At 23.1% G+C, this 19,689-nt stretch overlaps 1 protein-coding gene across 1 annotated transcript; it reads left to right on the top strand.

Moving 5' to 3' along the window:
* The first annotated feature begins 468 nt into the window (after window positions 1-468).
* LOC112593881 lies at window positions 469-18,130 on the top strand. The gene is made up of 5 exons (XM_025338466.1): window positions 469-577; window positions 15,043-15,142; window positions 16,552-16,746; window positions 16,805-17,010; window positions 17,766-18,130. The coding sequence occupies exons 2-5, from the start codon at window positions 15,049-15,051 to the stop codon at window positions 17,922-17,924; spliced, it is 654 nt and encodes a 217-aa protein (XP_025194251.1). The 5' UTR covers window positions 469-577; window positions 15,043-15,048; the 3' UTR covers window positions 17,925-18,130.
* Window positions 18,131-19,689: the final 1,559 nt, after the last annotated feature.

Genomic DNA, 19,689 nt, shown 5'->3' with positions numbered 1-19,689 from the left:
TATTCTTTAATAAGTGTATATATTTAAATTAAACAATTTAAGTTTATTATTTCAATTAAAATAAGTTAACTAGTTTAATAAAATAAATTACTTAACAATTTATATTTTGCATTGAAATTTCCATGCTATTGTTTTGTTGTATATTAAATATTAATTACACTTATGAATGTGATAAATTAAGACATTTTTAAACCATAAAAAATCTACAGTAACTAATACACTCGATAAAAAAAAACATATCAATAGAAAATTTACAAGTTCAAAATAAGTACTTATAATACGTTATACCTATCTATTTATTATTTTATTTTTGCGATTGAAAAGAGAAGGGGACTACTAAAATAAACAATACAGTTACTTGCAGGAAGAGAATCTCTGATGTAGGTTACAGTGCAAAGCCGTTACAAGTGGAGGATTTGGAATATCGTAGTAAAAGTAGGACGAGACTATAAACGCACTTGGAATGCAGAAGACCAGTTTAGTCGTACCTGTAAATCATACCACATCGCAGTGTGTTGTTCTTACGGTCTTCTTGTAGAAGTCGCCTATCGTAAATAACTATTGTTCGTATATCCAGGTAAGATAAACTTCCAAATATATATATAAATTATTTTAATAAGATGACTTTTCTACTTTTGGTTCAATACGTCATACGAAATAATGTTTTTATAACACTGAGTCAAATAGTTCTTAATTTATATAGATCCTATTTTTAGTAAAACGTTTGTCACAAGCAATGAATATTTTAATTTTCATTTAGGTACATGTTAATACCCATATCAATTTATTTTCAAAAAGTTCCAATTATAATATTTGTTTTACAAAACTTTACGTGAACAAATCAATTAGATAAATAATAATAAAGTTCTGAAATTTCAAACCATGGGTAACATTATAGTTTGTTATTTCATTGTTTGTTTTAGTATAAGCTATATTGCTTCCCAAAAATAATAAAAAAAATTTAGTATATAATATTATGTAGGTAAAATAATCGTAATTTAAAAGAAATTTAACAATATCTAATTTTTCTAAAATATCTTCATACTCAAATGATTTTAACTGTATATTTCTAATATGTTCATGATCTGCATTTTAGTTTTATATTAAACATTACTAATATCTACCTATAGACAAATTTCCATTAAAAAAAAAAAAATTACAAATAATTGCATTTTTTTTTAATAACCATTTTTATAAATTAGTACTAAAATAAACTTCATAAAAAAATTATTGTTTCTTTATTTTGGAAAAGTAATATATTATTATTTAATATTGAATATTTTTCATACATCCACTTTAAATAAATAAAATATCAGTACAGTTAATTTTTCCAATATTTTAAATAGGTACTTTCTAAATTATTTATTTCGTTAACTTCTAAAGCAAATTTTATTTTTAATATATTGTATTATAAAAATTTAAAATGTCAGTCTTTTATATTAAACTGGTTTACGCAAAAAATACCGATAACATAATGATATGTACACTGTAACGCCGTATAGCATACAGGTCAATGACCTTCAATAAAATGATTTATTTTGACTGCGGAAAGCTATTAAAAAAATGTTATTAAAAATGTTGAACATAAATTTGCTATGTTGTACGTTCGTAGGACGGAGATAACACAGCTTGTGCGGTGTTCTTTTTATTCATGGTCTTTAATTTGAAATCACTAATATTTAAAACATCTTAATAGGTGATAATTAATCATTACATACCTAATACATCTATACATATCTAAAGATATTGTAAATCTTATATCTTGGTTTGATTTTTCATTCAAATAATTGGTATTTTTTAAATTAATACCTTTTTTTAATAATAATTGATATTTTATGCTAATTAGGTATAGTCAGTATTTAATCACAGTACCTTCAAATATGCCAAACACCTAAAAAAAATTTAATTGAAATAATAACTGTAACACAATTTTGAAAAATTGAAGTTTGGTAAAGGCAGATATTAATTAAAAAACAATAATTATTCCATGTTGGTACTTTAAATTATATTTTTATTGCTATAATATTTTTCCATATTGTAGGTTGCAAAATTACAGAAAAAATAAATACATTAAATAGGTTATAAACTATTATAATAGACATGACTAACGTATTATAAAATAATAATAAAAAACAATATTTTTAGGAAAAATGGAAATTTAAACGTAATACCAGTTTTTGAAAAAATCAATTTTGTTTTTTTATGCAACTTCTAAAAAAAAATTTAAACTTAAATTTTTATATATCAGCATTTAATATACATAATATAATTTTCAAAATATATTTTCTCTTTTTGAGGCATGAGAAATATTTGGTTTTTTATAAATTATTTTTGATAAAGTAATTTTACTCGATCAACAACTTTGAAAATTTATCACAAAATCCCATATATGTGGTTGTTATAACAGTATAAAAATATTAAAAATGTGTTGGCACAATTTTTTTTAATTATACAATTAAATTTGAATAATGTAACACATTCATTACAATAACTCGATTGATATCTACTATACAGCAAAGTAGCGTTAAACAGCAGTATTAAAAATAATTCGGGATATGTAGTATGTACATATGAAAATTATACAAAGTGAACGTGTTAATATTAAGTTTATGCCTAGTTTGCTATATTCTATTTTTAAACCGAAAACCTGTTTTTAATTATTTATAAATATTTTCATTTTACTGATAATGATTTTTTTTTGGGCTCGACTAAAAAGTTTGAAAATATAATACAAAGTTCTAGTACCTAAAGTTCCTAGTATCTAGTTATTATTGAAAACTGAAAAATCTAAAACTATATAAGCATAATATTTTTTATATACATTTTAGTTAAAATTATGACGGTATATTAAAATATAGATTAACGATTATAATTATATTATTGTAATTAAAAAAATAATATGAATAGGATTTGAATAATTTTGTATATATTATTTTATTTTACGGTACACGATGACATTTCAAAATATTTAAATTAATTTTAAGTTATTTTATCATTTTTAAGTCGATATTTATTTAAAAGTTAAACTTTTATTTATGATACAAAATATTATCTACACCTATTACTTAATATAATTAATAATATAATAAATACATCTTTTTGTCGGAAAAAATTGTTCTGCCTGTCATATTATTAATAGTAAAATAAATTATTTTTATAGTACTACAATTATTAGTAATGTCAGTAATATTTAGTAATATTTTGGCTGACAGGCCTCTGCTCAGAATTGTTTTTGTGTGCAGTGATGTACTTATTGAATTCAAATTTAACACATCCATTACTAAACATACATCTTTACTTAATGACTCAAGCAACATTTGATTAATGTATAGTAGAATTGTTAACTACTTGTTCCTTTTCCTATTATTCTTTTAAAACTATTTATAATTATATAATTTAAATAAAATTATGTGAATACCGATTTTGGTGATCTGGGTATCGTTGAACTAAAATATGAAAAGCAATTAATTCTTGAAAAATTTTTATTAAACCCTTCAAAAAAATCCTACCTACACTTCTAACAATATTATTTATAATAATATTATTAAATTATTAAATATTAATAGAAATAGAGGATAATGCAATCAATTTTTAAATTTGTAACAATATTGTTCTAATCAAAATGGGCTTGCTATAAATTTAACAATTTTTCCATTGTTTAGTGAAACTTTTTACTGCGAAAACAAATATATAGACTATTTGAAGAACCAATTATATAATACTCCTGATTGTTACTAGTGTAGAGTAGTTGTAGGTCTACATATAATTTTAATTTACTTTTAGTAATAGATTAAACTATAAACTATCATATTGTATGACAATTTTCCTCCATTGTTTTAAAAAAATCAATTAATTTTCCTTCTAGTTTTATAATCAATAAAAACAATTATTTTTCCCTTCATCAAAAAAAAAAAAAATAATAATAATAATAATAAAAATAATAGCAAACAATATTTATATTATTACATTTTAATTATTGATTATATTTATTTTTAATTTTATTCATATTGAACAATAGTAACTAATAGTTTTTATGGTCAAATCATAAAATTAAGAAAACTATTTTATTTAATTATAGATTGTTTAATGTTTATGATAGATGGTTAATTATTTTTAAGATTATTAATAGTAATAAAAAAAACAATCAACATTTTTTTTTAAATAAGTTCAAGTATAATTATAGATGTATGAGATGAAATTTCAGATATCAGCATGGTTTATTTATAAGCATGTTAATATTTTATCTTTATCTTCAATAAAAATAAATTTAAAAAAATAAAAGTGTCAATAAAAAAATATATAATATTATATAATATATAGGTAATTAAAATAATTTAAAATTTTTAATATTTGATTCAATTTTTAGGTAAGAAGACTGAAATTAAAAGTAAAACATCATATTTTAAATACAATGGTTAAAAATAATAATTTATATAGTATTATAATATTTTAGTGAACGTAATAATTGTCGAATATAGTTATTCTTATTGTGCCTAATAACTAGGAATGGGATTTATATGTAAATTCATATTTATTTTTATTTTTTTATTTCCGTTTTTTATACATATTTTGTAAATTTTATTCATAAAACTAAAAATTAAAACAATTTGTCAATTTACATCATTAAAACTGTTGATTTAGTAGTATTATACATTTATACTTCGATAATAGTATTCGTAAAAATTGTAAGTGTGTATAGGTTTGTGTTTATTAATTTAATAAATTATTGTTGCAGAGTTATATAGAATTGCATTTAATTCAACTTATTTACATATTTTTAATTTTTAATTTTTATACATGCTTTGATCGTTTTAATTAAATATAAGTACGTGCATATTTTTTGGTTTTCTAGTATATTTAAATCTCAGCCCCATTAATAACAATAGAAGGTTTTAATTAATATTGATTCAATATTCCAGCAAATATAATTTAAACCGAACTCTGCGATGGTTCATATCATTCTTTATTTATATATATCATTGCATTTAAATTTATAATATTTATGTATAATTATTGTCCTACACCAAAATGAGTAAAGTAAAATAGATACAACCAAACATCGACCGGTTTTTGTTTTAATTTACTAGATTTAGATAAATAAATTAAAATATAGGATTTATCTAAATAAGTATAGAAAGTTATTAAATCCTTCGAAGGAATGGAAAAAAATAATAATATTATTGAAAAAATCAGGAACTAATGTTTAATTTATAGTCTAAAAGAAATCTAAAAATAATTATTTACTACAGTAGGTACTTTGAAGTTGACGATAATATGAATAATTGTTAATTATTGTATAAGAAGAAAGTTTTCATAATCAAATTTATAAAGTACTATTTTTACATATATGTGTACATTGTGTAATACTTTAAAGGTACCAATAGATTAAGAAACTATGAAAAGTACATTTAATAATCTCATTTTCATAGAATAATAAAATTAGTCTTCATAAAAGTGTATACAATGCACTATAAATATATATTCACACAATTGCAATAGCGTTAGTTATATTAGGTAATACATTCAAAAAGTAAAAGTAGATTAGGTATTAAAATAGTAAATTAAGTGTTGAGTTTTTTTTTTTTTAAATTACATTTTTGTTCAAACAAACTATAATGACACGTCCAATATAAGTATGATCACGAGTCTACATAATACACATTAAAAGTACCTATCAGATAATATTAATTGGATGGTGAATAAAAAAAAATCGTCAGGAATAGGTAACGAAAATATGGCGCCAGATATGTAGAGATAATTATTTAAAATTTTTGTGAGAATAGAATATACTATCATATCATGCAATCAACATATGTTACTATTACATAATGATGTAACTCAATGGCAAGTCTGATTAAGCGGGACACGGTCCCAGGGCCTATTGATCTTTATATATATTTTTTAAATATACACATTCAAAATACATTTCAAAAAATAAAATAAAAATATTCATGTTACAAAAAAATTATTAAATGATAAATTCATAACAAATGTACCAATTATATATGATAAAGTTTTTAAATGAGTGAAAATGGGAATTGTGAATAATGTGCATTAATGTAATACCTGGTAATAGTATAAGTACGTAATTATAAACCTGTAGTTATTGAATTATTCAATAGTTAATATTATTAAATTATTAATTTTTTTTTAAGGTTCATTTTCACGTAAGGTAACAATATTTTATAATAAAGTCTTTAAATAATAATTAAATTAATATGTATACAATATTATTAATATTATTATTGAGCAAACAGTTAAATATAGGTACCTCATATTTATCAGTCAATTTTATATTATGAATGGCACATTTTACGTCAGGATTATTTGTATTACACACTTAGCAAGTTTCTTTCAAATAATTTTAATACATTGCATATAATACACACATACATATTATATGAGAAGTAATTTTATGTGCTATACACTTAATACTTATGTTTATATATAATATTTAAAACAATTATTATTTATTCTAGTGTTTCACACTTTTATTTATCTATATGATAAGTGATGACTATCATATTATTATAGTTACTTGGTATTTACACATTCACAAGGGATTGACCCACTCCTCACTCATTACTCTCTTCTTAAAACCGCCACTTAAGTATTTATTTTGACATTTTAATTTAATTAATTACAAATAAATTATCATTAAAGATGACAAATGATGACACTACGACAATGATTGTGGTCGGTGTTTCGGTGTTCTGTGTGACAATAATTAAACACGTCATGCCGTAGCGAGGAAAGCCCAAATTACGGTTAATGTAGGCCGATACATTTCTTATTTTGTTTAACCGTTATCGGTGGGGCATAATAGCATCTCTTGCGAATGGGTCCACGACAAATGCTCCGTTTTTCATGTCTAAATATGGTTTTGCGGTTATAAAGGTATATTTTGTTTCATTTCATTTAACTTTTCAAACGATATTGTATCAAAAATAGGTATGTAAATTCAAATACTTCAATGAGATATTTTGTTATCTATATTTAATATATAGATATATAGCTTTCTCATTCCGTTTAAACCTTTGTCTAAAATGTGATAATTTAATTATTGTACAGGTTTTTATCAAAATATACTTTAAAAAAATCAGTTACGTTCTATAATATGATTTGCCATAAATTAATTTAATTATCATTAAGCACAAAGCTTTTATATTTTTTTATAACCACACAATTACTATTGAACGTATGTAATTGCATTTAAAAACTTTTTTGACGCCGTTCATATAATTTAAAGTATACCCACATACGTAAATGTGATACCATGTATAGTTTAGAATTTAGATTATATTAAATTTATGATTGTCAATTTGATATCTAACCTTTTTTACATTGTGATAATCATAATTACAAATTTCCATATCTTCTTGTAAGGTTTTTTTTTTTAAAGTCTTTAATTTAAGTAATACAATAGTTATGCTGTCTATCGAATTTAATTTTCTAAACGTACACATACATGGATTAATTAAAATAATTACCATTTTAATGATAACGATGTTATTCTAAGAACCTCAAATTGGTTAATAATTTTCTTTGAGTTTTTTTTTGTAGATTTGTAGCAGTTTTCACCGAAACGGTTATTAAACGGAGAGATCAATTGGTCACACAAGTGCATTTCTCTTCAGTGGTCCTAATGATATATTTTTCGTACTTCCACCGATTAGAAATGCGTTCTGTATAAATTGTTCCGATAAAATGATATTATTTCATCTAAGAAACTGAATACATTTTTAGTTAATTTAATAATATTATATTATACTGTTTCAGTTTATTTCAACTAAGAACTCTTTTTTTCTTACGTTTTAGAACAAATTTAATATACCTAGGTGTAGGCTATAAACATTATTACTTATTACTTATATTTTTTTTTTTTTTACTTTACAAATTTTTATTGAAGAATTATACTATAATAAATAATAAATATTACCTAAATATTATATTTGAATAGCTTACAAAATTTTAATGCAATTCAATAGGCACTATAAGTCCATACATTTTAATAATTACTATTATTTTATAATGATTTACAATATTGTTCATAGAACCATAAAAGTATATATATATTTTATTTTTATATGGGTACACATGCATTTTATTTATTTATTAATTACACCACGTTATTTATTATTTATTTATAGTTAACTGAATAGTTACTTAAAGATTTGAAGTGCATAAATTAAAACGACACTGCATTAAATAGGCATTACACATTTACACTGCGTAATTGTGCAATTTCATTATTTATTAATAAAGTTAAATTAAATAATGTTAATATTCTATAATATTATATCACTTACAAATTATTACATTTTTTTTAATCAATTGATACTAATTAATACCTAATAAATATTTACTAATGTTTGGTTAATGGTTTTAAGTGTGGGCTTTTACATTTAGTTATTTTACATATCAAAGAATTTCAAATAAGCGAGAATAGTGAGATACACATTGAATTCAAGACATTAATGTTTAAAGCGCAATATTTTAGACGTTAGTCCATATAAAAGTAGGTATAATAAAACTTTTTTTAGAGTTTTTATTGCATTTGTATAGGTATTTTTTTATTTTTGGAAGGGGATATATGGATTTAACCTCTCTATCAATGTATATTAATGATATTTTAATGCAAAATGATTGTTTTTTTTTTCATAAATTCTTTTAAAAAATAATATTTTATGAAGCTTATTTATTTATTTTTTTTATAGTATACATTTAATTTTATCGGTTTTATTATTTAATACACCTCACTTGTTGGTATTTTGTTACTATCATAAGCATAATTGTGAATTTATTTTATGAAGTTGTTTTACCTCCTCAAAATGCCAACAGAAAGTCGTTAATATCTATCATGATTATTGACAATAGTTAATAGTTTAATTGTTTAATTAAGAGTGAAATATTGAAATGCTAAAAAATATTTTTAACACATTAATAGCTACAATAACATAATATTTTATAAATTATGTCAAACAACAATAAAGAATGTTTGAAAACTCGTTAAATCTAGTTGTATATGTGTTAGCTAGGGCAGAATTTAATAAAAAACTATAAGTATGGTAATGAACAATTAAAAAAAAAAAAAATCAGTAATTAATAATAACGTGGCTCTTTTACAATATATTTATCTATAATATTATCTATATTATCTACTCTGAGAAAAATGTAAAATGTTAAGAATCTAAATATATATATATTACTTCCCCGTAAAACGTTTAAGATCTCGTTGTACTCGTACGTACTACGAATTTAAGCGTTCTTCAAGTTGTAAGAAGTAAAATAAAATATAGACTAACATACACATGAACTCCTAACGGTGTTTGTCTTACTGACACAGAAACTATTAATTTGGAATGTAACCGGTTAAAGAGCGTGTGATGTGCAGGTATTTGCTGTTTGCATGAGTCGTACCTGTGGTGTGCTACAAACAGAATATTAGGTTATACAAGATTATCGAGTTATAATTAATGTTTATTCGTTTTAATAACGTATTCTTGGACTTGATCATGAAAACTTTTCTAGTTTCGTGTAATAACAATAAATACAGTACCTACCTTTAGGCTATAATGGCCCCAAAAGATGATTTGTCTTTGATTTCTCTTTTCGATATTTGACGTTGATTAGGATATAGGTACCTACATACTTTAACACAGGCAATATACGTTTCTCTTATAAATGAATCATAATGATACTTTACAAGAGAAAATATATGTTCATAAATATACACAAAGTATACAGTTGAATATTTACTACCATGCATTGAATGATAAAATAACTTTCTAATGGGCTCGACGGAATAAAAAAAATAACTACCTATGAGTTTTCTTAAGGGAAAATAACGTAGGTTTTGCTATTGGCGATAAGTTTTTTTTTATACAGTTACAACATTCTTCGTAGTAACCTTATAGTGACCTTTAATTTATTTAGTAATTTTTCGCTATAAATAATAATAATATATATACATGTATATACATATATTCATGTACAATATACACAGATTACAAGTTAAATTTTTGAAATTAAAGAATTAGATTTCATTTGAAAATTACTCGTCTAATTTTTTTGAACCATTGCAGTAAAATTAAAATTATGAAACATTTTTAATGATTTTTTTAATTTAAAAAATACATAATTTAAATCTGTTTAACAATTATTATCATGTCATGCGTTTATTGCCCTAATTCTCACGAATCACACAATCGAAATGTTAAGTGTTATAAATCATAAATATTTTACTGACGAAAACGTGAGTACCTATATTAATCTAATGGTGGTGAAATTACAAATCATAATTTTATTAGCATTAATATAAGTAATTTATTAAGTATTATTTAATATATTTTTAGCCTGTTTTACACTATAAGTATTAAGTATGTACCATTAAAATTATTTGCCATATTATCTACTATACCGAAAAGAAAATATTTGTAAATATTGGTCAAAATTAAAACATATGAAAATGTTTAGGTGATGGAAAAATTTTAATAATAATGGTTGTATAAATGAATATTAACAATTAGTGTCGTGATAATTTAATTGAATGAGAAAGAGGCAAATGTCCATGGAAGCCGGAAGGGGAGATTTGTTGTGATGGTGATTTTTGAAAACAAAATAATAAAAAAATAGGTTTATAGTTTTATAAGTCACGACAATTTTTAGGATGATTAATTAATTATTAATAATACTTGTGCTTAATAATACATTGGTGCTTACACATTTTCAGGCCTTAAATTTTTTTAATGTTGCGGTAATATTATTTCCACGATGATGGTCATAATAATATAATGTATTTACAATGACAATTAAACCGTTCGCTGAAATGATATTTTGATGTCATGTAAGTGTGCATGTCGGATACATCTATTGACTTTATTTTGGAAAATTAATAGCTCTCGGTCTTAAAGTTGTTCGTATTATTTTCGAATATAAATTATACACAGTGAAGAAAAAATTTGACTAGTTAACTGAATACTATTTTTGTAAAAGACAGGTTAAATTCGTTACTAATTTTTACTGTTACGTTCATTTAAAGGTAAAAGAGAATGAGTAAAGTTTTTAGTTATGTATACATAAAAATATATATAATATATATGTTTATTTATTAGATATATATAAATAACATATTAAATATTTTTATTTATTAGGTATATATAATTAATATAATAATACAAATTTGAATTAAAAACCATTAATTAAAAAATAAGTTATCTGTAGAATATAATTATTACCTATATTTAGTGTTAATGAATTAAGATAATTTATCTTAAACTGCTTGAATTACCTTTTATACCTTCCTAATTGTAATATTTCGTAGTCACCATGCCTAAAGTGATCAAGAGTAATTTTTTTATTATTTTATTTTTCAATTTTAAATTTGTATAACTTTACAATTATTTTATTTTTTAATGACTAAATCACAACATAATTGCTAACGTGCAAGAAAATACCAAGTAAAAATTAAAATATTTATGATGTTAAATTAATTTAAAAATTAAAAAGAAAATATATGAAATATATTATATTAAAATAAATTAAATGATTTTTTTCGGTTTTAAAGTTTTTTAAATGATTCGAACGAAAATATATTTTTTCTTTTTTTGTATTGTACTCAAACTTGTATTATAACTCTGTAAATGCCGTTTAACACGAAGTAAATAATAATAATAATAAAGAGCATGTTATAGCTATAAGTGAAATATTTATTTTTTTATTTAATACAGGTTGAATAAAATAATTTAGCAGTGAACATGAGTTTATCTTAAATTATTCTTAATCAATTATAACAAGTTTAAATAAATTATATAGTTTTATAATCAGACTACTTTTATAATACCTGATATAAATTATATAAATTATTAAATTATTTTCAAAAACAAAATTAGGTATTTCAATCTTCCAGAGTTAAAAAATGTATATACTATAAATTGTTAATTATAATTGAATTCTTTATATAAATTTGTATTAAATAAAGTATGTACACATATTTTGATTTATAAATATGAAGGCTAGAAAATTACTGTCTAGCTACATTTCATTACCACCTATATATACACTATGTGTACAAATTATTAATATATTGACAATTAACAAACATTATAGGAACCCTATAGGTTTCTTAGTAAAAAACTTTTGTATTTTTCTTTCGATTTTAAAGTTAATCAAACATTATTAGTTTGTATAATAAATCACAAAATACATATTAATATATTTTAAAGATTCGGTTGAAATTATATACAGACGTCCGAAATGTATACACCACTATTCTTTACTATTTAAATTAAGATATTGTTAACATCAGAATAAAAATGTATTACCATTTACCGCTAAATTAATTTAAATTCAATTTCTTTTAAATTAAATTGATTTTTGTATAACAACTTACTTATGTATGCAACTAATCATTATTCAAACATGTTTTAATAACCCAGTATTGAAATAGATAATGTTTAACTATTGGTGATTAATAAGAAATTGATAAAAAGTTTTATATTACCTAATTTATTAAACTTATTAGTAGTTTAGGAAAGATACCATATAATTATGTACGAAATAGTTGTGTAAAAAAGTTATGCAGTTATGTTATAACTACATTTGATAATAGACTATTCTCATGAAAATGTAATTATGTAATTTTTTATCTTTATTATACTATATTTCTAAACTTAGCTAAGGCAACAAGAGCCTGAGATTTTGAAATTTTACCACATTTGTTATGCATAAGACTACAAATAATTTTTCTAATTTAGTCATCTTTCCCTATTTGATTACAGTAATGTTAAAACTCATTTATATGTTGAAAATTCATAAATATAGTTGCGAGCTATATAATAACTTATACATATATATATAAATGTTAGTAGTATGTATAGCTATTATGTAGTAACTAAATACATTAATATTCGTAAGCATAAAAAGTATCTTTAAACTTAGAATAGGCGTAAATGATAATTATATTATCTTATATTTTTGAAACTGTTGTTTAACACGATTTGGATTTTCCCACTATATTCACGACAACATGTAGACTAATCATGTAGGGACAACCAGCGTGTTTAGAAGTAGGCAAAGAAGACACTCATCGTCTCGTTCAACTAACTTCAGTACAAGATTGATAGTGTATATAAATTTAAGAGTATAATCATAAATTATCGCAGATAAAGTACTTAGGTACCTACTTAAGTTCTTATAAGGGTAAACTCGTATGATTTGTAGTCGACAGCCTTGCTTACACAAATACTTCTATAAACAAATAAAATATACCTCCGAAATTAAAAGTAATAACTTGACTTGAGTATTTATAAACTTTGATTTCAATAGAATAATATACATAAACGATATATTAACTTCTTTGAAACTTTTTACTACTCAAAAAAAATTTTGAGTAAACATGCTTAATTGTAACAATTATATTTCGACATAATTATTTCTAATAAGCGAAATAATATTATGTATTAGTAAATTTAGAATCGATTCAAACTTTTAAGAGTTTTAATATTGAAACTGTTGGAAAGTGCGTTAATGTATTATAATTAGGTATTCCAATATTTTAATTATTCTAAGCGTTGTATATTACTTAGAAAAATAACCTTTTCAGACATAAATATACGATAATCGGCTTGAATCTTTAGTATTAAGTTATTATAATTATTTTTTTTTAATTCGAATAACTCTGTGTTATTTAAAATCATTTACAAAATTTGGCACTAGTTAATCATTATAATCAGAAAATTATACGATATATCGTTAATTATTATTAGATTCCTACTGACAAGAAACACAGTACGAAAATATAGTGTATGATTCCAATAATCATCATAATACATTGAATATAACTGTAATGTGCACATATACATAATACATATTTCATGCATGAACTATGTCGTGGGTACGTGCCCTTCACCACGAAGAAAGCTATTATTACTATTTACTACCATATGGACGTTCCGACGGTATATAGGTATAGTATAATGATATACCGATTACCAAACGTTAAAATTTCTCTAAGAATTTTTATATTTAATAAGCGTATATTTCCATATTAAATAGGCATCACCTACCGTTACAAAGAAAAAACCATATTATATTTAATTTAAAAAAATTAAAAAGTATTACCTATGTGATAGACGATTATCAAATTAATTAATATAGTTATTATATATATATTTATATAATATTCTAAAACTACGTGAAACATTAAACAGCCTATGGTTTTCAATAGGTCACGTGCGTATGGATGAGTAAGAATTGTGTTGTAATTACTTTATTTTAAAACGCTTATATATACGAGTAGGTATTATATTTTATACATAATAAAAGTCGTAGTTCACTGTATAATGATACTATAAGAAGTATTGAGCCTTAAACATTTAATTGGTTTTAATTAATATTTAGTAGTTACTAATTGGGCAAATAAATAAAAAGAAAAGTACATTCCTAATTTGATGATATTATAAATGCAACACTCGGTGAAATTTTTGTGATTGGGCAACTGATAGACTTGAAAGCTGTTTACCATATTATCTATACGCCTAAGTAATAAATTAACATTGTGTACATTACTTTCCTTATACGACAATACAGATATGAGTATTTTAATATTTCAATGTAGTGTGCCAATTTATACAGTTAGTATTAAACTAACTAAAACTATGAAGCAACAATTATTAACAAACAAGGTTTTTAAAGTTGTATTGAAGTAGTCACAGTAAAATAGTTTTTAGCAAATATTTTAAGTTTGATCAATGGTTAGTTAAAAATAAAAAAAATAAAATATTTTCAAAAATAAAAACTCTAATAAATATTAAACTATCTGTAGACCTGCCAATTGTTTGCAATTTAAAATTAAAAAAAAAAAATAATGCTGAAGAAATCGGTGCTATACTAAAAACGTAGGTACTTAACATTGTTAAGATATATACTTCACAATATACGACCTTCTTTAAAATAAACTATATTTTATTACCTTCTATCATTTATACATACATAGTTATACAATTTTATTGCATATTAAATTTTACTTTTGTTATTTTACAGCTCAAAATGATAAGACAAATATTCTTATTTGTTTTTGGATTGACAATTGTTGTAGCGCAGAGGAGATTAGCATTGCCAGATCCACGAAGTTGTTCCAGTAGTAAGTTTGTACATTGCATTTTTATTATAAAAATAAATTCAACAAGGATAGGCACAAATAAAATATGATTATATGAATGCTATTTGTTCATAATATAAACCTTTGTCGATATTCGTGTTATTACATGTTATCTACCAAAAACTATGTATTTTACTTACATAATTTATTATAATTTATTAAATTAAAACTTAGTAACTTAATGTATTTTTAATGATCATCATTGTCAAATACTTTAAAATATTATGTATGATGTTATTTATCATATTGTTTTATTTTTACGTCATTTCAGAAAAAGTAAATTATCGTTGTTTTGGTGGATACTGGATATTTACCAGTTATCATAATTGGTATCATAGAATTGTATGATCATTAGTATTGTTTTTTTAATGATTGAAATCACAAATACTTTCCAATAGTAAAATTAAATATAAATATAACATGACAGGTGTGTCATGTTTTCTGGTAGGTAACAATTTAACGGTAGATACCATTATAGTATACAGCAATAAAGTAGCAGTAGTATGCGTATACTACACGAATTTTCTAATGTTTATTATTATTCTTTAATATGGTAAGTACTTAATACTAATTCACTGTGTAGATATATGTTATATACTAATATATCATACTAATTAGTAGGGTCTGGATTTTGATTTATTGATTCGATTTATGAAATTATTCAAACTGAAAATATGTTTTTTTTTTTAATAACCCTTTTTGCATTTTTTATTTATTTATTCATAGCTAATTTTATTACAAAAAGTCTGAAATTTTTTTATTGATGCGTCTGTAATGATTTTGAATGTTGACAAGTTAAAAACCATTTTAAAAGTGAATTACTCATTTTAAGCTTTTTAAAATGTATACTTAATTACATTTATATTAAGCTCTACGTTTGTTTAAATATCGGAATCCCTGCATCCGTTAATTGCATTGTAGATAGATAAAAACCTTTTAAACATATCAACATTTTAATAATAATTGTTATTTTAATTATCAAATTGAATCTTTACTCGTATAATATATAAATGTGCATTAAAAATTGAAAATGCAAAATAAAAGTTCACATTTTCAATTATCTAATTTATGAAACAGATTTTGTATTTTATAAGCATTGCTAAGGACTTCCCGAAAAATAATGCATTCTGCATTCAAATGCGGACTCTATTAAATAATAATAGAATATCTGATGCACTAGTGATTAACTCACATTGTTTTCTATTATATCATATACCTTTCAATATCGTTGTTACGAGTACATTAATTTTTTCAACCTAAATATAAACATATTTTATATATTGATCTTGAATTTAGTTATTTATTATAATAATATATGACTGATAATGCATATGTGTTTAAATTATACATTGTACAATATTAATAGAACTGGAATATTTTATTTTTTTTAGGAATTCGTCACGCTTCATATCGAGATGCCCGTGGTGTTACGCATTCCTACTTTTTCAGTTGGGAACATGCCCCCACTAAAAGTTTAGAAGTAGATTGGCTTGATGCTAGAAACATTTGTCGAAGACATTGTATGGATGCAGTAAGTTTAGAAACACCACAAGAGAACGAATTCGTTAAGCAAAGAATATCTAGAGGTAAACCATAAAATATTTTAAAAACTTAAAAATGCTTAAATAAAAATTAATTTTAAAGGAAATATAAGATACATTTGGACATCAGGACGAAAATGTAACTTTAATGGATGTGATCGTCCTGATTTAGTACCTGCTAATGTAAACGGTTGGTTTTGGTCTGGTTCTGGTGCAAAAATTGGCCCAACTACTCAACGTAACTCCGGTGACTGGAGTCATACAGGAGGATTTGGACAAGCACAACCTGACAACAGGGAAGCACCACAAGTATGTAACATGTTTTTCGTGGACATTTATATATTAACTATTAAGCTATAATTTGAATTGAAAATGAATAAATATTACACATAAAAAAAACATTGTCAATAAGTCATACAACAGTTAGGTTAATCTTACGTAAAATTTTTAAATAATATTATGCATTTGTTATTAATCCTATATTCGCCGCACGTTAAAAGCATAATCGGATAGCGGCCGATTTTGCGTTCGTTACGCGCAGTCGATTTCTGATTGGTATTTCGAACTTCTGACTGCCAAGCGAGCGGTGCGGCGGAAGAAGTTAGTTATTTTAGATGCGCGACTGATGTTCTTAATGTACGACGAGTATAATACGAGAAATAGTGCGAGCCATGTAGTTTGTGGATTTGTGGATTATCAATTTTTTTTTTCAATTTTCAACGGATAATTACTTTTTATTAGATTAATAAACAGAATTTTACATAAAATGCATTAAATAAAAATGCGTAACTCAGTGAATAATCAGTTTTCATTTTACAATGGTTATTTTTACGTGGACAATTTTTTCATGTAAAATTATACGATTAAACTCTTAGATTAGAAATAGAGAATAAGGGAAATCTGTTTCTTATCTACAAATAATTCAAAATTAACAATAATTAATATTAAATAATATTTTAATACATTAATACTTTTATACCTATACTTAATTTGATGGTTATTTTTTAGAAATAAATGCATTTCATATTTATTGATGATAACTAATGACTGAATACATTTTTTAGGGTAATGATGAATCATGTTTAGCAGTATTGAATAACTTTTACCAAGACGGAGTGAAGTGGCACGATGTTGCATGTCACCATTTAAAACCATTTGTATGCGAAGACAGTGATGAACTTCTAAACTTTGTACGTTCTCGCAACCAAGGAATTCGCCTATAAGATACTTTGAAATTTTTATTTAAGTAAATTATATTGTTAGTATATTAATTAAAGCACAAAAACAAATATTTAGAAAAATAAATTTACAATGGTATTTATATACACCTCAACCTATAATACTTGTTATATGAGTAGTAGTAAAATAATTATTTATTTCTCCGATTTGGCTATTTTGTATGTTAACAGTTTTAAACTATCATTTATTTTTATTTTAAGTTAATGATTATGTATGTATGATTAATAAAGTTTTTTTTATTTTTGATATGAAACAAATGGTCTTATTATTCGTTGATTATTTAGGTAGGTATTTTAAATATTTAACAAATATTTTTATTTTTTGTATTAGTATGTATTTATATTGATTAAATAAGTATGGATAGCCGGGCAAGATCCTGTTCGCCCAAATATAATTAAACTACTTTCCCTTTTCATCCAAAAATAGTATAGCACTTTTTGACCACATTTTCGTAATAAACGCTTTGGTGAACACTTAATTTAAATTATTTATATCTATTAAAAATATATGTCAACAATAATCTGCTCGATAACTTATAAAAATAATATCGTCATAATAACATTTGTAAAACTATAGGTATATAATTTCTACAATAATCCGCCATCAAGATAGATCTATCTCAGCGTGATACGCTTATTTTTTTATAAAAATAAGATAATTATTGTAATTGTTTACTACTGCCTTAATATTATCTCACAACTAGACAACCGTTTCAGTGCAGTTTCATTTACTTTCAAGTCGAAATGCATTTAACAACGCTAATTTGTTAATGAATATTGTTGACGATTTTCAAAATATATCGGTTTAAAAACATTAACACAAATCGCATCTATAACTAAATGGATCTATCATCAACACGGGTGATCTTACTTTCTATAAGTACGTACCTATTACGTGGTGAACGTTGATAAATTTTTTTCTATTTAGGTATTTTAATATTTAATTGTTAACTTAAATTAATTAATTCTATTGAAATAAATATATAATATGAATTTATTAATAACATTTTACATTAGCCGTAACACGATGGCTATAGTTCCTTTAACCGGGTAATGTGTACATAATCCATTTTTTGATAGTTTTTAATCACGGTTTAAGTCCGAATTTAGCTAATATGTGCATATTATCTAGATAATGTACATATTATCCAATTTCAGACTCTAGCCATAATATATATTATATAGCTATATTATGTATCATGGAATATGATATATTTGATATTTAATTTAATATTTTTTGTTAAATAAACGAAAAATAATTATAGTTTTCTATTAAATACCGAAACTCATATTCTCTTCTCATTCAAAAAAAAAATAGTACTCAACTATAAACTAATTTTATACTTGAATTTATAATTTTTTTAACATATAACCAATATGTAAGAAAATAAATTTTGATTTCTGCTTATTGATATTTTGTGTTTGATAGTCAAACCCGACCATCAATAATGAATTAACTACTAATATTTATATTTAATTCTTTATCTATGTCTTGTGAATATTAATAACTAAAATAATTGGCATAAAATACAAAAAATATAACTAATAAATGCAATGAAATACATTAGATAAAATTAATAAGATTTTTACTAGTTTCTAATGTATCAATAAATATTTTTCATTTTTTTTTATTTAGAAATTTTAGAATAAATTATTATAATTAAACAATTTTAATATACAAACGCTAGAGATTAAGCGAGATAATAAAGATACAATATATATCAATAACAGGCAATTTTATTAAATTACA

Source organism: Melanaphis sacchari, unplaced genomic scaffold (genome assembly GCF_002803265.2).
Source record: "Melanaphis sacchari strain LSU unplaced genomic scaffold, SCAv2.0 Contig212_pilon_pilon, whole genome shotgun sequence".
Classification (NCBI taxonomy): domain Eukaryota; kingdom Metazoa; phylum Arthropoda; class Insecta; order Hemiptera; family Aphididae; genus Melanaphis; species Melanaphis sacchari.
This window is presented reverse-complemented; position numbering and strand designations above follow the sequence as displayed.